The sequence below is a fragment of the Xiphias gladius genome, chromosome 3 (assembly GCF_016859285.1).
Source record: "Xiphias gladius isolate SHS-SW01 ecotype Sanya breed wild chromosome 3, ASM1685928v1, whole genome shotgun sequence".
NCBI lineage: Eukaryota > Metazoa > Chordata > Actinopteri > Istiophoriformes > Xiphiidae > Xiphias > Xiphias gladius.
In genome coordinates this window covers 25,764,443-25,784,908 of record NC_053402.1, presented here as the reverse complement: position 1 = coordinate 25,784,908, position 20,466 = coordinate 25,764,443, and the positions used below count along the sequence as shown (strand labels likewise).

Here is a 20,466-nt window from a genome sequence, read left to right as displayed (position 1 = left end):
TAGGGGGTTTTAAGATGCAAAGAGAGTGAGTTCTGTTTGGTGTGTTGCCTTGAAAGATAAGCGATGCTCCTGATTAAGGTTTCAGAACCAATCCAGGGTTTTAGGTGGTTTCACTCAGTTCGTACTAGGGGCGTTTAAGGCACAGTGGTTAGAGAGGGCTGTCATGTAGCCAACAGGTTCCATGTGTAATCCTTTATGAATTTTGTGAACCAGATGATGTTTGGGTCTGGAGTTCTGCAAGGTTGTAGATGAATCTTGAACTTTCTGCTCAAAGTGGGATATCTTGGGGTTTAATGTGCCAGTCCAGGGTTCTAGTTGGTTTCATTCATTCTACCTGGATTATTTAAGTCAGGCTGTCATGTAGCCAACAGGTTCCATGTGTAATCCTTTATGAATTTTGTGAACCAGATGATGTTTGGGTCTGGAGTTCTGCAAGGTTGTAGATGAATCTTGAACTTTCTGCTCAAAGTGGGATATCTTGGGGTTTTAATGTGCCAAGTGAATGTGCTGTTTGGTCTTTTGGCTTGAAAGAGAAGAAAAGCTGGTTTCAAACCAGTCCAGGGTTCTAGTTGGTTTCATTCACATTCTACCTGGATTATTTAAGTCACAGTGGTTAGAGAAGGCTGTAGTGTAGCCAGCATGGTCTAGATAGACTCCTTGTGAACTTGAAGGTCCACAGATTTTTTAAAAAGAAGATAATGTTTAGTTCCAGAGATCTACATTTTATAGAGGGATCAGAAATTTGTCAGGTTGTATTTGGGTTGTTTAAGGCACAGTGGTTAGAAAGGGCTGTCATGTAGCCAACAGGTTCCATGTGTAATCCTTTATGAATTTTGTGAACCAGATGATGTTTGGGTCTGGAGTTCTGCAAGGTTGTAGATGAATCTTGAACTTTCTGCTCAAAGTGGGATATCTTGGGGTTTTAATGTGCCAAGTGAATGTGCTGTTTGGTCTTTTGGCTTGAAAGAGAAGAAAAGCTGGTTTCAAACCAGTCCAGGGTTCTAGTTGGTTTCATTCACATTCTACCTGGATTATTTAAGTCACAGTGGTTAGAGAAGGCTGTAGTGTAGCCAGCATGGTCTAGATAGACTCCTTGTGAACTTGAAGGTCCACAGATTTTTTAAAAAGAAGATAATGTTTAGTTCCAGAGATCTACATTTTTATAGAGGATCAGAAATTTGTCAGGTTGTATTTGGGTTGTTTAAGGCACAGTGGTTAGAGAAGGCTGTAGTGTAGCCAGCATGGTCTAGATAGACTCCTTGTGAACTTGAAGGTCCACAGATTTTTTAAAAAGAAGATAATGTTTAGTTCCAGAGATCTACATTTTTATAGAGGATCAGAAATTTGTCAGGTTGTATTTGGGTTGTTTAAGGCACAGTGGTTAGAGAGGGCTGTCATGTAGCCAACAGGTTCCATGTGTAATCCTTTATGAATTTTGTGAACCAGATGATGTTTGGGTCTGGAGTTCTGCAAGGTTGTAGATGAATCTTGAACTTTCTGCTCAAAGTGGGATATCTTGGGGTTTTAATGTGCCAAGTGAATGTGCTGTTTGGTCTTTTGGCTTGAAAGAGAAGAAAAGCTGGTTTCAAACCAGTCCAGGGTTCTAGTTGGTTTCATTCACATTCTACCTGGATTATTTAAGTCACAGTGGTTAGAGAGGGCTGTCATGTAGCCAACAGGTTCCATGTGTAATCCTTTATGAATTTTGTGAACCAGATGATGTTTGGGTCTGGAGTTCTGCAAGGTTGTAGATGAATCTTGAACTTTCTGCTCAAAGTGGGATATCTTGGGGTTTTAATGTGCCAAGTGAATGTGCTGTTTGGTCTTTTGGCTTGAAAGAGAAGAAAAGCTGGTTTCAAACCAGTCCAGGGTTCTAGTTGGTTTCATTCACATTCTACCTGGATTATTTAAGTCACAGTGGTTAGAGAAGGCTGTAGTGTAGCCAGCATGGTCTAGATAGACTCCTTGTGAACTTGAAGGTCCACAGATTTTTTAAAAAGAAGATAATGTTTAGTTCAGAGATCTACATTTTTATAGAGGGATCAGAAATTTGTCAGGTTGTATTTGGGTTGTTTAAGGCACAGTGGTTAGAGAAGGCTGTAGTGTAGCCAGCATGGTCTAGATAGACTCCTTGTGAACTTGAAGGTCCACAGATTTTTTAAAAAGAAGATAATGTTTAGTTCCAGAGATCTACATTTTTATAGAGGGATCAGAAATTTGTCAGTTCGTACTAGGGGCGTTTAAGGCACAGTGGTTAGAGAGGGCTGTCATGTAGCCAACAGGTTCCATGTGTAATCCTTTATGAATTTTGTGAACCAGATGATGTTTGGGTCTGGAGTTCTGCAAGGTTGTAGATGAATCTTGAACTTTCTGCTCAAAGTGGGATATCTTGGGGTTTTAATGTGCCAAGTGAATGTGCTGTTTGGTCTTTTGGCTTGAAAGAGAAGAAAAGCTGGTTTCAAACCAGTCCAGGGTTCTAGTTGGTTTCATTCACATTCTACCTGGATTATTTAAGTCACAGTGGTTAGAGAAGGCTGTAGTGTAGCCAGCATGGTCTAGATAGACTCCCTTGTGAACTTGAAGGTCCACAGATTTTTTTAAAAAGAAGATAATGTTTAGTTCCAGAGATCTACATTTTTATAGAGGGATCAGAAATTTGTCAGGTTGTATTTGGGTTGTTTAAGGCACAGTGGTTAGAAAGGAAAACCATGTAGTCAGCTTTTTGCAGGTGCAATGCCCCGTGAACATGGAGGAGGAGATGACGTTTGGGTCCAATGTTCTAGAACATTTTGACACTTTGGAAGATTTATGGTAGTTCTCGTGGTGCTCTGGGGCCTTCCGGGAGCTACCAGACAGTTCTCTGATGGTTCTTGAAAGTTCCAGAGGAGCTACAGGAGGTTCCTCCTACCTCTGGGAGAAGACGGTCTGGAACTCGTTGAGCATGAGCTCCACTATCTGGCTCTGGAAAACCATGTGGATCGTCATGTTGGCTGACTCCGTCTGGGGGCGGAGCAACGTGGGTCCAAACACGATGGCGACACTCTGAACCGACATCCTGTTGAAGTCCTTGTGCTCGATCACCCTGGAGAGAGAGAGAGATGAAATTCAAGAATGTGTTTCCTGTTTCAGTGTAAGTTCTGACATTTGTACATAATCACAGAACCAGGCAGCAGTCTACACCGTTGCTTAATATTTCTTTATACCTTTATTCAAACCAACGACATCACATCCTTTGTAATGTCATTGTGGGACAATGTAAGTGGACTGATGGCAAATGTTTCCCTACATTTACAGTACCCCAGGGTCTGGTTGCACAAAGACAATCTTAGACTCCTCGAAAACTAACACTTCAGATAAATTAGTTTATCAGCTACACAGAGTGATTTGAGTCTCGAAAATTTTCAGTAGGACCAGTTTTTTCGGGGGGTCTAGGGACCCTTAATTGGCACCTTAGGGACCCCTGAAAATCTCAAAGTCTAAAATTTTGGGAGGTCTCAAAAGTTAAACAAAATATTTTTACATATCTATAATGTAAAGTTTATTGTGTTAATGTAATTTTTCAAACACTGTTAGCATTGATATACTATAAAACCTGCTTCTCTCTGCATTTTACAAATCGTTAAATCCAATTATCATAAACCATCCTGACACAAAACAGAAGTCCTCATTTCAACTATGTAAAAAAAAACAACAACAGTCCCTAAAGCCGTTATTTTTATTGGCTTTAGGGAGCCTTACAGTGAGTTTCAGCTCATTGTTTATCTGTCTGGACACAATTTTACTGCTGCGGTTCACTCTCACCGCTCTCATAGCGTCATTTTAGGCCTCAGCAGGCAGATGTTTTCAGAGAAACAGCTCCAAATAAGTGATCATGTTTTCTGTAACTACTGGATGTGTAAATAGGGAGCTGTTAGCTTATTAACTTATTATAACAGAATGTTTGACTGTGTGCTGTTGGTGCTATTTGGATCAATTGAGTGATAATGATGTAATCAGTTTTTTTTCGGAAGTACCACACACAGAACAAATGAAGACACTCCTCAGTAAGATCTGTTCACTGCAGAATAAAAGTTTTTCCTATCCAAGAAGGACACATTAAAAACTACCCAACCCAACATGGACAAATTAGTTAAAAAGAAATGAAGAGACCCAACCTGAAAGGAACCAGAGGACAGTTAGACCTGATCCAAAATACACACCAATTTTACAGTCCGCTGGAAATTATACCTGTCAAACCAAAGATTTAACAGTAGTTAACAAACCATGGATTCATTGATTCAAGTTTTCCCCTTTCTCTCAGCTGTCAGGGGAGGATGACTAGCTAAATCAGGTGACCTCTTGTAGATGCAGAGTCAGTTGTCTGCCACTAAACACTACAGACACTACACGGGATACAACAATAAATTGTTGTTCTAACATTCCACGTCTGTTGGACTGGGCCATTTTTGGGATGATATGGTGTTGTCTGATCCCGGCTTAACAGTTTCTGTGAAACTGACCCAGAGCAGAATCATCCCCCAGAACAGCTTAAACATGACAAAGGATTTGTTGCACCAACAAATCTCAACTAGTTGTGTGCTGCGAGTGTTTTAGAAGAGAATCCATAACTCTGGTTTACTGCCTACCCTTGGTTAATAAAAACAAGAATAAAAACGAGTCCTGGGACTATCGTGGTTCGGGTTGTAAGAAGCCTTAGTTTGAACTTACTTGCGCAGGTGTTTGAACAGCAGCTCCATGGTGTCGTGGTTTGGCAGAGGCAGAGATTGAACCAGGTCCTTCATGTAGGAGACTCTCAGACTGTAGTCTGGGACTTCTGCATGGAAAAACAATGCACATAGCTGCTTTCACATGCTGGCAGGTTCATTTTTAAAACAATGACACTTGGAAAAACAGCTGCTTTAGCTTACAAGGAATTAGAAGATACTACAGGCCAAACTATGAAATGGACATTCACATCTGTGGACATTAATGGTTCTCAGATTATCTTTACCCACAAGTGTGTTGAAAATACACTGTGATCTGGTTGGACATGGCTGAGAACACCTTAGACTAACATAATTAATCTATTTTAATAACATAATTTCCAGCAGACCGTAAAATCGGTGTGTATTTTGGATCAGGTCTAACTGTCCTCTGGTTCTTTTCAGGTTGGGTCTATTAATTTCTTTTTAATTTATTTGTCCATGTTGGGTCCAGGAATTTTTTTAATGCATCCTTTTTGGATAGGGTTCTAAATTTTGGACCTGTGAAGACTCCCTAGACCTGACTGGATGACACACAACTTGTCAGGCTCTGAATACGAAAGTGGAAGAACATGGCAGTTGCTCTAAAAACATTATTAAATTTCTCCTGAACTATCCACCAGAATCAGTTTGTGAATACACGTACAGAGAGAAAGTGGTTAGATCTAAAACACAGCTTTAAGAAACTATTTACGTTTCAGTTTTGAGATGCAAGGAGTCACCTAATCTAACTGTTTGACTGTGATGAATCTATTCTCTGTTGACTTATTTTAGACTTAAAACTTGGAGTAAATACAGAACTAGTCTTATGTATTTCAGCTGTGCCAGGTTAAAAGTTCTTACATTTATATAGTAACTTATATAGAGGGACAGATATATTTGTGAATGATTGCTACCAAACTACAACAAGTTAAAGTCCCGGTCAGAATTTGAAGTCTTTTTTGCACTAACGGATGGCAGCGATGAACTTGTCAAAGCAGCTGAAGGGAAACAGCGGCTCTGGAAGCTCCCGCAGGAAAAGCTTCAGAGCTCCAGTGATCACATGGATCTCCTCCCACTGTCCGTCCTCCAGGTCCAACTGGTCCTCTGCAGGGATGACAGAAGAACAAAAATATTTAAAAAGCTCCAGTATGTATAAACTATTCATCTGCAGCAGCTTCTCTCTGAATATAGTGTAATTACATCAACAAAATATAGCAGGACATCATCTGCATACAAATTGACAGTTTAGGTTAACGATTCATTTTAAGATTCGATAAATTCACAATCATTTTCGAGGATGTTGAACTATGTAATTTGGACTAATTATAGTAAAAACATGAATCTCCTTGAGGGAATTACTCCATTTAAACAAAAGTTGATTTTAACTGATTATTCATTTATAATTAGAAAACGTATCGTTCATATGTTGAACTGTGTTTGGCTTTAGGCAAAATTTTACATTTTTGCAGTTGTCCTACTGTGTACTAACTTAAAGACTAAGTTACCCTGGACCACACTACATACTCACATTTATTCAGAGTTAATTAATAGGAAATGTACTATTGAACATTGACTAAACAAACTAAAACTAAGGCTTTAACAGTTTTTATGTTCCTTGCTTCTTAACCTGATACTACTGATACCAAAATCTGCTATTCTGGCTGTAGTCCTGTCTAGTTTCCGCATTCTAAATTAAACTATGTGGGTGAGTCACCATTAGTAATGACCACTGTAGAGAGAAACTTTTACAGTTTTTATCCATTTAACAAAGTGGGCCCTTGAATGTGGGTTGAATTTAAGACGTCCTACAAACATGTAACACCAGTCAAAGCATTCAGATGTTTTCTCAGCGTAGAGCGAGGTTATAAGATATCCTGGGTTTACAGCTCTGAGTGCTGAATGATGTTAAAATGCCTCCTAATGGTGTGAACTGAGTTTAATGCCCTAACAAAACCAGAAACACAGTCTGAAAGAGCAAACTGTTTAGTCCAAAAGACAGCAGAATATGCCAGTTAGATATTAAGAAGCTTTCTGTACACTCAGTCACATCTTCACATGTACCAATATAAAGTTCAGAAACCTGCTTTGTGCATGCTTCTGATGGATGTGATACACTTCCATTTTTACCAGTGCAGCTGTCTACACAGGCCACATATTGGCTCATGCTTCACATATGCTTTAGATGCATAACTACAACTCAAACCTTCTTTTAGTTAATTTCTCTCATGTGAGAGGTAAATGTTTAATTTTTTACCTACATGGGACACGGCACTAATAATATCAACAGTTTCTCTTTATTATCCTCAAAAAGATTTAATTTTCCATATTTGTCATGGTTTGTTGTGGTTATTTCAGGAATGAGCTGTTTGTTACCATGATCAGCTTTATGTCGTAGCTTCTGGATCACAGCCAGGTTTCCACTCACTCTGTAGATCCCATCCACATCCAGACCTGAACGAACACAAACACATTTTTAAAAAACCAAACACATCAGTCTCCTGTGTGTTTATCTGGATTGATTGTTTGTTTTTTTTGTTTTAGGTGTGGCCAGGAGAGAGGGACCTTTTCTCACTGTGTTTGGTTGCGAGAGAGTTTTGGAGGGAGATTAAACAAGCTCTGGAAAGTGTACGTTTTTCATACTAGGTTTACACCCAAATAAACATCATACACATAGGGAAGATATTTCTGACTTAAATCTTTGTTTATTTGGATTATCTGTTTGTTTACTTGCAAGAGTTGTAAATCTCACTCTCTTGGAATAAGACCAGCAAACCAAAGTTCATTCACTGGATTAAACGCTGTCCAAAACTCTTCGTCTGAAGAGGATGACTCACATTATCAAATGACTCTTCTGTGCAAACATCTGGGGTCCTTTTATACTATATATGGAGAATGTAGATTGAATTCCCGTGATTAATATGGTGGGTGAGGTATAAATGTAAGTGGTCATTGCCTGGACCATCTGTAACTATGACTCCTACATCAACCATGTCTTTGAGTTTGACAGCGATGAAATAATGAAAATATGAAATGAACGTAACGGTATTGAAACTGTTCTGGAAAGCAAAGAATCTTATGACCATTAGTAACTATTTATTACTATTGTTGTTTTTTTTACATTCAGCTAACATCTGTCAAATATCTGACATGTGAGGGAAGGTCTAATTTTAATGGTGAACCATAACACACATTTTGCATCAAACTGGAACACATTTGCTTCTATATTGTTGGAGGGTATTTGAAAATAGTACTAAATATATTACTGTAAAACCGTGTGTGTGTGTGTGTGTGTGTGTGTGTGTGTGTGTCTATATGTGTGTGTTTACCTCTCCTCTCCACAGCTCTGATGCACTTCTCCACAAATTTGGGAATGGTTGTGTTTTCTCTGTGACAGAGTGTGTCCAGGTGACAGCCGAAGACGTTATCTAGATGAGAGAAATTTCCAAAGAAGTGATCCATAAAAAGCATGGAGTCTTGGTTTGAATGTTTCACTCAGAGTTAAGATTATGCACAAAATATATCCAGTACTTTTAAATAGAACATCTCATGTATAGCATTTATATTTGCCGTGCATTGGACTTTCTCAGCCACCATACAAATTAAACTTTTCCTTTTCTCTAGATGTTTGTTTCCACATAATGGACCACGTAATTATACATTATAATGCATGTATTTTCTTAACAAACTGCCTTTATACTTTGTGTCTGATGATACCAGTTGCTTGTGTGATCCGCTATGATTGATCAGACCTTTCATTGAGGATTTTTTGTTTCTATTTAATTACAGCCTGTTCACAGACTTGCACTGGAGGGTTGTTTTGGTTTTTCACCTCTGATGTATCCTTTCTCTTTAATGCTCTGCAGTGTCGGCCTCCGCTGGAGGAACCGTCTCAGTTTGGTCCGAACTCGTCTCTGTTCAGAGTCTGCTCCCGATGAAGTCCTGGTCGCTAAAACAGAGAAGAAGAAAAGATCTGAGGTCTTAGCGTGACCAGAAGCAAAGTCAAGTCAAAGTTGTTTGGACTTAGCTCTTAATAGTGGTTACTAAAAACACACACACATAATTTACCACTAATATGAATAAGAACGTATCAAATACCAGCTAATTGAAACAACATATTATTACAAGTCAAATTTGCCCTGAAGGTCTTTGCAATCTGTACGGAATATGATTGGATAAAGAAAAACTTTCCAATTAACACAACCAGGGAAAAAATGGAAGAAACCTGAGAAGGAGCAACAGAGGAGGGATCCGGCTTCCGGGATCCACAGTGTTAAGAAGGAAAACATCATTTCATTGAACTACATTCATAGAGGCTTTTATTTTGAAGTAAAGGGTAAATAATCAGCCAGGGTCCCTTTCCTGTTTAAACTGCAGTTGTCTGTAAATAGTTGTGTTTAAGTGACATTTTGGTCGTAATTTTAAGCTTCAACTACACATCTGAAGGTTCATGCTTCCTTCATTCACAAAATGCTAACAGGAAGTCATCATTTCCCCGCAAGGCAGCTGCTCGCAAAATCGCCCGGAACCAAGTATAGGTGTCACAGTATGAATGAAAGTGCACCATTGCGGCTGTTGAACAGCCTTTTTACACAGCCTCAATGGATTTGTTCCCAATTTTCACTACCGTTTTGTTTGAAGGCAGAGTAACTGTTAATGTTTCTCTGCCTGAATCTGTTAGTGTTTGCGGTTCAGCTCAGTTTACAGTAAAACAGACACCAGGATGATTCTACTGAGAGAAAACAGGAGAGAAGACATCAACAAGCTGCTGAGCAGAGTCAAAGTCATTAAAAAAGAATATTAAAATACAAGATAATTCACTCGATAACATTTTTATACCTGGGGTTAAAGTGGGCCGGAACGATCCAGAACGTCATTCCAGCACCTTCGATTAATGAGTCAATAAATCTGATTGGAAGTTTCATGCATAAGAATGTCAAGCGAGTTCATTTTTCTGTGCTGCAGCCTGGCGTTCCTTCCAGCTGATGCCATCAAGATACTCGCTCAACAAATCAGAAAGTAATGTCACCCCACGGCCCCGCCCCCACACTCATCACACCTCCTTTTCCGTTTTTACGTACGGTCCATGGTTCTCATCCGTAGTGGGACTGGCCACCGGGAGCAGCCGTTGCATCAGTCACAAAAATCCATTAAGCTTTTAAAGATTTTACCGGCCCACTCTCTGTGCCTGACATGCACCTCTGCTGCAACTAACAACTATTTTCATTATCGATGAATCTGCTGATTATTTTTTTGGTCTATGAAATGTCAAAAAATTGTCAAAAAAATGTCAATTACAACTTGGCAGAGTTGAAAGCTCTCAGATGTTGTTGTTTTTTTCAGTTTCCTGAGATGTATGAACAAGAAAAGCAGCAAATCCTCTCATGTGAGAAGCTGAAATCAGAGAATATTGTTTCACTATTGTTGCTTGAAAGATGACTGAAACAATTATTCAGTTACTTGCCAGTTATTTTTCTCTTGATCAACTATTTGATTAATCGACTAATCGTTTCAGCTCTAATGAAAAGACCTGAAGTTGCTCAGAATCATGCAAAATTTGAACAGTCACAAATCACTTGCAACTGAGCAAACTCAACCTGCTGATGAGGATCTTGGCATAGGGTCGAACGAGCAAGTGGACCTTGAGTTGAGATTGTTTTGTAAACAAAATATGAAGACTTACACGTCCTTTTCCTGTCTTTGTCCTCTTTGTCTGAAGCAGCCTCGTCCTCGTCCTCTGTCAGATGCTCGTGTTCCTGAAAGAGTTCAAATGAATTTAACTCCTTTTGGCAACAGTTATCCTGACCCCAGGTCTGTTCAGGGTCAATGTTATTACTTATCTGCAAAGTACTTTACACAAATGTTTCTAATTCTTATGAGCATCCTGATAAGTAATGAAGTGAGTGTGGTTGTGTTTGTTACCAGCTGTCTGACGGTGTCCTGGATCACTTTGAGCCAGTCGCCGATGATGCTCTCGGTGTCGTACTGCATCAGGTACTCGCAGCCCTGACGAGTCTTCAGCTGCACAAACGAACACAAAACACCACGGTCACGCACACGCAATACTAGAGCCAGAAACAACACGGCACTGCACCAGCATGATGCTGGAGTAACCATGGCAACCGCCTCACTGTCAGAGAGATGCAGCTTCACCACAGTGGACTCCTGTAACCACAGCAGCCATTTTGACAGTGATGAAGCACATAATGAGAGCGTTGCTTGTCTTTACGGACTGTAGCCATGGTAACAGAGACACTGCACCTGTAGAACAGACTGTAACCGTGGTAACTAACCCGTACCTCTAGAACATTCTTCTTAGAGGATTTGTCTTTGGAGGCCCAGCCAACAGAAGATCCTCTCAGGTCGACGGTGTACTCTGGAATGATCTGTGACGCTTTACTCTGAAAAACATAAAGTCATCATCGCCTCTCATCAGAAAGGCTTCTTCAAGAAGAAGAAGAAAAAGCGAAAAGTTTTCAAGAACTTCAAGCAAGTCCAGTTGCCTTCGCATAGCACTTACAGAATACTATTTATGTATTGTTTCACCTGCTTGTATGTAAACTATAGTATATAGTTCTATCTGTCTGCCTGAAAACTGTTCTCGGAGCTGAGTGTTAGTACCACAAGAGCCACCAGGAACTAGAGTCAAACTCCTTCCTTCCAATAAAGCTGATTTACAATAAAAATGCAAACAACAGTCTGCAGACATGCTGGCTGCTTGGACACAGTGTTGCTTTGAGCTAAATGGTAGCATCAGCATGCTAATATGTTGATGTTTAGCAGTACACAGGGTCCATTTGGGCTGATGGGAACCTCATTAGCTCTGCAGGTATTTGGTCAAAAACAAACTATTAGACAAATTAAAATGTTGTCTGGAGACGGCGCTAGAGGTAAAGTCAGAGGATGAGCAGAGTTATTCCAGTTCATCCTGATGGGAGCATGAATGTCTGAACCACGTTTCATCAGAGTCCATCCAGCAGTTGTTGAGAGAATTCAGCCCGGAGTGGAGTGGAGGACTGACAGATCCATGTGTCCCTCCCTAACTCATCGCTGCTACTGTGACTAAAACTGTCACTTTATTCCTGCTGGAAGTCGGACCTTGTTTTGAAAAATGTGGACCTCAAACCACACTGAAATCGACCGGATCATTGTAGCTTTGAATCGGATCTATGAAACAGTTTGATTCTGGTTCTTGGTGTTTGCCTCAGCTATAGATTCCTATCAGCTGGTCTGAACTGGATTACTTGTTTGCGCTGATTGGTTTCATTTGCAAACTTCTTTCTTATTGAAATAATCAGAATAACTTTTACAAATTTTTTTTATTATTTGTTGAAATATTTTTTTCAATAAGTTTCTGGAACTTATAAAGTGACTGAGCTGATAGTAACCCAGCAATTTTTCCAGTATGTTTAACTGGTTCTCACATTGTTCCCAGTTGGCGCAGATTTGGGGTCTTTGTGGAAGGTGAGGATCCCACCATGCAGGACGGTCCAGGACTGACTCCAGTTTTTTCTGTCCAACAACAAGACAGACAAAAAATGTGTCAAAATCTGCTTCCAACTACAAAACTTTTACATCAGGAAAAAAAATCTACAGTGTGAAGACATCAAACACAAAGTGAGGCTGAAAGAGAGTTTTTGGTTCTCACCTGATCTTTTTGCCGTTATCGGCTACTTTGGTCTTATTGATTATTCCTGCTTTCTCCAGTTGATGGCCCTGGAGACACACAGACAGGTAATCAGACAGACAGGTGACTCTTCAGGTTTCTTTAAACTTGAAGGCCAGCTTTGAAATGTGACTCTCCTGTAAACATGGAAGTGGTGTGTGTGTGTGTGTGTGTGTGTGTGTGTGTGTGTGTGTGTGTGTGTGTGTGTGTGTGTGTGTGTGTGTGTGTGTGTGTGTGTGTGTGTGTCTTCTAACACTGTAAATAAAATCTACCTGTAAGCTGGTTTGTTTTATCCATCACTGTAGAAACACAAGATCCTTTAACAACTTCACTAAAACCTCTAGAAAGACCCAACCATCTCTTCTAGGATCCCTACAACCTCCTGTAGCCCCTCCTCTCAAACATCTAGAACACCATTAGGTACCACTTGAACCTCCTCTAAGACCCCTGAATCTTCCTCAAGGACTGCTAGAACCCCCTCAATGACCCCAAATACTCCCCAAATCACTAGGACCCCTATAAGGTACTCTAAACCCAACCATTCTTATCATGGATCCCTGGAAACTCCTGAAAGCCTTCTAATTCTTCTCTAGTATCCCTAGAATCTCCTAGATCCTTTTCAAGGGCCACTTCAATGATTTAAGAACCTCCTCATCCCCATCAGGTACCCCACAAACTCCTTAAGGAGCCATATATCCTTCACACCAGGATCCTCCACATGGAACCCTAAAACCATGGTCCACAGATCCTCCTCAAGCCCCGTAGGAACAGCTCAAGGACAACAATATACAAGCTCTTCAAGGACCTCAGAAATATCCTCAAGGACCCCTAAAGCCTCCAAAAGAACCTCCTCTAGAGATCCTTCAAGGTCCCCTAGTTTCTTCAAAGGATTCCTAGATCCCTAGGAACCTCCTTAGGGAATCCAAGATCCTACTTGACTCTTTAAAGAATCGTAATTTCAGATTTGCTTAAAGTGCAGATTACTCATAAAGATTTCTTGTTATGCAAGATTTGAAATGATTTTGTGTCCTTACACAAAGACCACGATCTGAGATGTAGACATAGTCAATATGCGGTCTGAGGACCCACAGGGGTCTCTGGGTGGATTCCTCAGAGGGTTACATTAACATCAGAAAATGGTCATTTTTACGGACACTTCAGTGTAAATTGCACAACTTTCAGGATGTTAAAGATTCGGCTATTACAATAACAGAGTCCACTTTGTTCATATTGATCATGTGTGCACTGTAGAGAGGATCACAGCTGGCACCAGATCCGATCCAGTCTGTGGTCTTTATGTTGGTTTGTTGGAGGATCCCTGAACTCATCTGTTCAGCTTATTCTGAAGCATTTTTTGGCTTTAAGGGTTAGACCGTCATTTAAAACAAAAACCAAGGGTCCACAGCCATGCTAGCAGCTTTGTGAGGCTGCACCTAAAAACAGTGGTGCTTTAAGCCAAATGCTAACATCCACAAATGTGAATCTCTAGATGCGGAGATGCTTTGCAGGATAAGTGAAGGTCTGACCTTCTGGTGAATGTTTAAACTAAGTTTCATGGCAATCCATTCAGTCTGGTCCGAAGCAGTGGACCTGAGAGCTGCTAGCATGACTGGAAACACTCCACCTCAAAATCTGATCAGTGAGTAACAAACAAATTCTTCAGTGGACAAACAGGAGAGCAGTTAGTTCTTCAGCGTCACCCTGAGAACCATCAGCAGAACCATCAGCAGAACCCGACCAGAGTTTCAGAACTGTTGATACACATGATGAATGATTATGGATTTATGATTAGAAGGGTTAGTGGGAAAACACTGGCCAACTTTTGGGGAATATTCAAAGTGTGATGTACTGCTAGCGCCCCCAATAGGTCTTTATAGAGTTCATTACAGCCACATCGGGACATTTCAAGATACTCTGTCATGAATCTCTGATATCTGTCTCCAAATCTTGGACAGCATCCTTCAGGAAAATCTAAAAAATGTCTTGAAACATCCTGATGAGACAGTACAACAGTACTAAGCAGTAGTACTGAGGAGACACAGCGGGTGGCGCTGTCTGTCTGAACCGCCCAAAGAGTTCCCTTCAGGTAACGACTTGGTGTTTTAGACATGAAATCAAACGTTAGTTAGTTCATCTCTGTGTGTTAGAACGAAAATTAGTAGAACCAGGTCTGCGGAAACACGCGTTTCCATGACAGCTGCAGAATATCTGACACTGTCGCCATGGAAACCTCGTCTAATTTTTGACAGAGGCAACCCAAGAGACACCCAGCAACATCAGCAGCCAATCAGGGCCCAGGACCTACATGAAGCTTTTGGGAGAATGTGCTCCGATTGGACAGATTCCTCTTCAGTGTGTGCCTGTGAGAGAGCTTAATGAGGAAGAAGAGGATGACATCACAAGGTGATACCGAATGAAGCAGTGAGACAGGTTTGAGACAGGTTTGAGACAGGTGTGTCTACCTGTGGACTGTCGGGGGAATGTCTTCTGTTGGACACCTCAGTGAGGTCAGAGACGTTCCTCCTGAGGCCTGGAGCAAACGTCTGAAACACACAAAGGAGGAATTTTAAGTTCAGGTCAGGTTTCTCAAAACGCCCCATGTCCTGGAGGACGTCATTATACTTTCTTGACTCACGTCTTCGGCTATACTGTGTCTACAGTTCATGCCCTGCAGAATTGTTCCCTCCTCAGAAACTCCATTTCCCATCAGCCTGTTTCCATCTTTCAGGTCCAGCTGAGCTCTGGGAATCAGAGCCGCAGGCTGCTGAGGATGCTGGGAAGAAAAGAGGGACAAACTAGAGATTAAACCTGGAAAAGACTGATGAATATTGCAGATAGCTTTCTGTCCGTCCAGGGATTAATCCCAGACAACATCCCAAGGTATCTGAGAGATTCAAATGTGAAAGTTCAGTGTGGGTGTGTGTGTGTGTGTGTGTGTGTGTGTGTGTGTGTGTGTTGTACCGTTGTAAAGACAGAGTTGCTGTGGTCCTTTGGTCTGTCTACAGGATAATCTTCCTCTGGCAGCGGAGGCTTCAGTTTAATCAAATAAACAACAGTTATAAAAGAAAATCCACCTCTTCAATGTAATAATATTATCCTAAATAATCCTTAAGTCATAGCATCACCTTCTATCGCTGACCTTAAAGGTGATAGCCTGACCGGTTTTTGATAATAAAATGAAGGGAGTTTGGTTCCTTTTGTCCTTAAAACACTTGACTGTTCTTCAGGAAAGTCCTGAGAAATATTTAAAAGTTATGTGAGTTTCACCTGATGCTGCTGTAAATAAAAATAAGGTTTGTTATGTTGACTGAAAGCTGCTTCACATGGCAGCGCCTACAAACTGTACGTTTAGCATCATTCCTCTTTACAATTAATCTGTCTACAATCCCTGCGTTCTGTTCTGACGCCACTGATTTTAAATCAGATTTAATCCAGACTTCTCTCAGCATCGTACCGGGCCGTCATCATGCTTCCTGTCGGCTGTAGATCCAGGGGGGGGAGAGGGGGAGGAGGGGGAGAGCAGCTCTGGTGCAGTCCAGGACGTGGCTCGCGTGGAGCGGTTGTAATAGTAAAATCTGCCTGAGACTTCGTCCACCAGCTGCTCCCAACCGCAAGACCCCTGAGAGGAAGGAGAAGGACGTCAGTGTTCCACGGAGCAGCTCACTTAACTTTATTTACTAACAACTGACAACTACCAAACAAGCAGTGTTTAATGAGGTAATGGAATAGGAACATTATTCCTCTGTACATAAGGTCCAGCTCAGTTTACACAGCTGACAGTTTAGGTTGATGCCATTCCTTACCTCTAATTTATTTCATGAATATTTGTGTCTCACAGCCACAGCCAGGGGGCGTTTGTGACAGCTGTGCCATCATCTCAGTGAATGGCTTTTAACAGAGGGCTTGTAATAGCTTTAATTTAACTACTGCTCTAATTAGTGCCTGATGCCGCAGCCGTGCAGAACAGATTGTTCTACGATAAGTTAAACAATAAATAAATGTCGGTTACAAATACGAACAGGTTTGTGTTTCTGCTGTTTTGTACCTGGGAGGAGGCAGGGGAGAGCAGAGGCGAGGGGGAGGTCAGCTGTCCCCCCTCCGTCCCCTTGGACTGGTCCATGTCTCCAGCAGGCGGGGGCGGGGGGCTGCGGGGGTCGGACCAGGTGGTCTGTCTGGTCAGAGGATGGTAATAAAACACCTTCCCGCTGTGCTGATCTGTGTGCACCTGGACGAAAGAAGTTTATTTGTACGGGAGACAAGTCAGCGTGTTGTAAACAACACAGTAGAGTTCGATTCTACTCAGCAGAATCCAGCAGGCCAGCTGATGGTGCGTTCAGGTGCACTCTTGTTTACCGTGTTCGTATGAAGAGGTCAATCACCAATGTGGTTTCACAACTTCATGAATGGAAAGTTTGTGATGAAATCTTACATTTCTTTTTTGTACTTAATTGCTAATTAATCTAATATTTTTATTTTAATAAATAACATATGCATTTGCTATTATTCAGATGTAGTTGGAGCTGTTCAGGTTTAATCTCGCCCGCTGCTGGTACAGTATATCTATTTATGATGTATATGCATGAACAACCTTCATCCGATATTTATTTTTTATATCATTTTATCTTTTACACCCTCTGTCCATCATTTGTTGTCTTTTCTTCTCCCATTCCTGAACATGATACAAGAAAATACCCAAAAAAACCCCATTGTTTTAATTTTAAAAAAAAACATTTTTGTAAACAGTCACCTAGCAACCGGGCTCACGACTTCAATTACCTGAGTCCCACTTCACATCAGAAATGGACATTTTGAGAATTTTCCTTAACTATAAAAAATGACCTAGACTCCAGTTTTCTGACCACGGTTTCATTGACAGTCACTGGCTGTTAAAACTCAGAAAACCGCTCAGTCTAAATATCAGGACACGAGTCCTGCTAAAGTGTCTTTGAGCAAGGCAGTGAACCGTCACCTGTTCCTCAGCAACACATGAGCTTTAACTGTTCATTCGATCTCTGTGGAACAAACCTGAACAGCTCAGATTACATCTGATTAAACTTTGATTACCTGTGAGCTGCAGCAACATGAACGGAGGACACAGGAGAGAAGAAGTGAATTTAAACTGAATGTAAATTGAACAAAGTTTGAAATCTAAACACAGAAATACGCAAATAAGAATATTAGAACGAAAGCTGCGACAAAAAACTGATACAGAGCATAAAGAACTCTTGTAAAATTTGACAAAACATATATAATGTTATGTAAATATATATATATAAATAAAAAACAAAGTAAAATGTAAACGCTTTGACAGCCATCAACAACGGCATCAGGAGGACAATAACATTAAAATTAAGAAGGAAAAATACATTTAATATGGACCACATATCCAAGTAAAATAAAAATAAAAATATATAATTATAAATATAATATATAATATATATATGATGAAAATATAAAGAAATTTGTAATGTCATGTTTCTTTCACTAAACCGACTCTTCAGCTTCTTTCAGTCCTTCACTTACATGAGTGTTTCCGTCTAAACGACCACATTAACTTGTGCTTTAATTTTCTGACGCTTCCGTTTAACTTGTTACTTCTGCCTGAACTGCAAATTCTTCAAGGTTTAAATCTGATCTGCCTCTTTCAATTTTCTATCTGTGCCTCTGTCTCAGCCGTCACCTCAACTTCTCTCAGCACTTAATTTTCATCTGTCTGCTTCACCCATCCATCCATTAGCTATACTGTTTATCCTTGAGGGTTGTGGGGGGCCTGGAGCCAATCCCAGTCAGTCTATCACGGGGCTCGTCCACTTCGACCTCTTTCGATTTTTTCGGCCTCTGCTTCATCTTTTATCACTTCTTAAATTTAATCTTCCCTGCAGTTTTCTTTCGGTGCTTGCATTTCACCTGTCCCCTTGATTTTTTCTGTGTTTTTGTCTCAACTGCCATTTCAACTCATTCTCTTCCTTAAATTTAGTCTACCACTTTCATTCATTACTTTTGTACCACATCAACTTCTTTTGGTACTTGTATTTCATCTGCCACTTTAATTTCTTTGAGTGCTTCTGTCAGAACTGTCACTTCAACTGACTTGGGTCCTAAAAATTCATCCACTTCTTCAATGTCTGTCAGTGCTTTTTTCTTTATTTCCACTCCATCTTTCACTCACTAAATGATGCCTACCACTTCGTTTTCTTTCGGTTTGTCTGTCTAAACTGCCGCCACATCACTTCTCTCGGTCCTCTTATTTCATCTGCCATTTCCAATTCTTTCAACTCTACTGACTAAACTTCCACTTCGACATCTTTCACTCCTTAAATTTCATCTGTCCGCTTCCGTTTTTTCCCCAATTTTTCAGCCTCTGTTTCTTTCAACGTTATTAACTCCTTAAATTCCATTTCCCATATCAGATTCTTTTACTTTCAGCGTCTTTCAATCGTTTAATTTCATCTGCCACTTCAATTTACCTCAGAGCTGAGGTCTCAACTGATTTCATTTCCACTTCTTCCAGTGTTTAATTTTCCCTTCACTTCTATATCTTTCAGTGCTCCCGTCTCAGCTGCCACTGTCTCTCCTCTCTTTCCTTAAATCTTATCAGCCACTTTAGTTTCTTTCAGTGCTTCTATCTCAGTTGCCAGTCAAACTCTTTTTCAGTGCTCAAACCGACTTTCATAAAGATGTGAAAGTATAAATAAAACACTGGACCTATCAGAAGTCAGAGGTCACTTTACCTGCCACTCGTCCTGTGGGCTGAGGGGGGAGGCGGGGCTTATCCTGCCAGAGGAGGAGGCTGACGGGGAGGGGGTGTGGTCTATAGCAGAGGGGGCGGGGTCAGTTGGAGGTGGTGGTATGGGGGCGGAGCAGGGGACAGAGATCTGAGGGAGAGACGTTTTCTTCAGAGAGGAGACGTTGGCGTAGATGGGCGAGTTATGGTCGAGCAAACTGGGGTCCTACAGAGAGACAGAGGGAGAGAGAGAGAGAGAGAGGGTTAGACCTGGGAATTTAAAAGGACAGTCCATCAGGTCAAAGTTGATGTTTAACCAACACTTTATGTCCAGGCAGCAGATCGGGTCTGAAACGTGGTCCGCCTGGAAGACCACGGCACATCTTTGTCTTTACAGCTGCAGTTTCATCAACGTTTGCGTTGGAGAGATGCCTTGTGTCATTAGGACAGAGGACACTTTTACATCAGTGCTCCCCACAGCTTCATTCAGACATAAGAGGACAGTTTATGGACAGAGACACGATGCTGTGTGATGTCTGGCAGCTGGACAGAGAGAGTTAAAGATGTTCTGATCAGAAGAAGAAGAGGGTTTTCGGTTTTCTCTCAGGCTGCAGCACTGATGGATTTATTCCACTTATTTTCAGTAATGACCACCGCGAGCCTGAGATTCACTGGCCCCACCTTCTCACAGTGCCAGCTTCTAAATTGTAGGGATTTTCGGTTTTTCTCTGTTTCCTATCACACTAACTGAATCTGTTTGGTTTTGGGACAAAATGAGACATTTGAAGACATCACACTGGATGGACATTTTTCACTGTTTTATGATGTTTTGTAGACTCTTTTTTTTTCCCTGAGTCCTCAGTAACAGTGACAATCTCTCTGTCTCTGGGTGGAGCCAGCTGCCGACCGACAGGAAGTACTCCTCCTATGTTTTATAAACACACACACACACACACACACGCAGACACACACACACAAAAACAATAGGGAGTAAATGAATCCTGTGCAACAACAAACGCACCTCAGCATGATATCATGATTCATTGTTTCTTTCACCCATAATTCAAATGTTTGATTACAAATACCTTTAAAATATCTAGAGATGAAGTGAGTTTGCACTGGAGACCTAAATGAGTTACGTCTTTAAGCGAAAGGCTTCATGAATTCCACTAATGCAGGATTCTCGTAAAAACAACTGATGGCAGATGAATCTTAGAATATAATTAGTAAAATCTTCAACTCCACATTTTAATGCAAACGATCACGTGTAAAATTGACTCTGTCAGTGCTGAGGCCCGACAAGAGCAATTTCTGCAACAGTGTGTGATTCACATGAATTAGTTGTATGGAGAGTT

The 20,466-nt window shown here is 40.9% G+C and overlaps 1 protein-coding gene across 2 annotated transcripts in view; it reads right to left on the bottom strand.

Annotated features, from left to right (window-relative positions):
* Nucleotides 1-2,235: 2,235 nt before the first annotated feature.
* LOC120783478 (rho GTPase-activating protein 27-like) overlaps nucleotides 2,236-20,466 on the bottom strand; it is a 34,469-nt gene continuing 16,238 nt past the window's right edge. Inside the window, exons 4-21 of one of the 2 annotated variants that reach the window (XM_040116535.1) lie at nucleotides 19,119-19,337; nucleotides 16,433-16,612; nucleotides 15,842-16,006; nucleotides 15,349-15,417; nucleotides 15,023-15,160; nucleotides 14,850-14,930; nucleotides 14,693-14,758; nucleotides 12,370-12,437; nucleotides 12,146-12,233; nucleotides 11,021-11,122; nucleotides 10,644-10,742; nucleotides 10,405-10,477; nucleotides 8,554-8,670; nucleotides 8,051-8,149; nucleotides 7,098-7,175; nucleotides 5,694-5,828; nucleotides 4,708-4,813; nucleotides 2,236-3,082 (exon numbers count right to left, since the gene is read on the bottom strand). In XM_040116535.1, the coding sequence (XP_039972469.1) occupies nucleotides 2,905-3,082; nucleotides 4,708-4,813; nucleotides 5,694-5,828; nucleotides 7,098-7,175; nucleotides 8,051-8,149; nucleotides 8,554-8,670; nucleotides 10,405-10,477; nucleotides 10,644-10,742; nucleotides 11,021-11,122; nucleotides 12,146-12,233; nucleotides 12,370-12,437; nucleotides 14,693-14,758; nucleotides 14,850-14,930; nucleotides 15,023-15,160; nucleotides 15,349-15,417; nucleotides 15,842-16,006; nucleotides 16,433-16,612; nucleotides 19,119-19,337 (2,061 nt within the window). In that variant the 3' untranslated portion in view covers nucleotides 2,236-2,904. The remainder of the gene's footprint in view (nucleotides 3,083-4,707; nucleotides 4,814-5,693; nucleotides 5,829-7,097; nucleotides 7,176-8,050; nucleotides 8,150-8,553; nucleotides 8,671-10,404; nucleotides 10,478-10,643; nucleotides 10,743-11,020; nucleotides 11,123-12,145; nucleotides 12,234-12,369; nucleotides 12,438-14,692; nucleotides 14,759-14,849; nucleotides 14,931-15,022; nucleotides 15,161-15,348; nucleotides 15,418-15,841; nucleotides 16,007-16,432; nucleotides 16,613-19,118; nucleotides 19,338-20,466) is intronic. The other variant, XM_040116545.1, reaches the window with a different exon arrangement.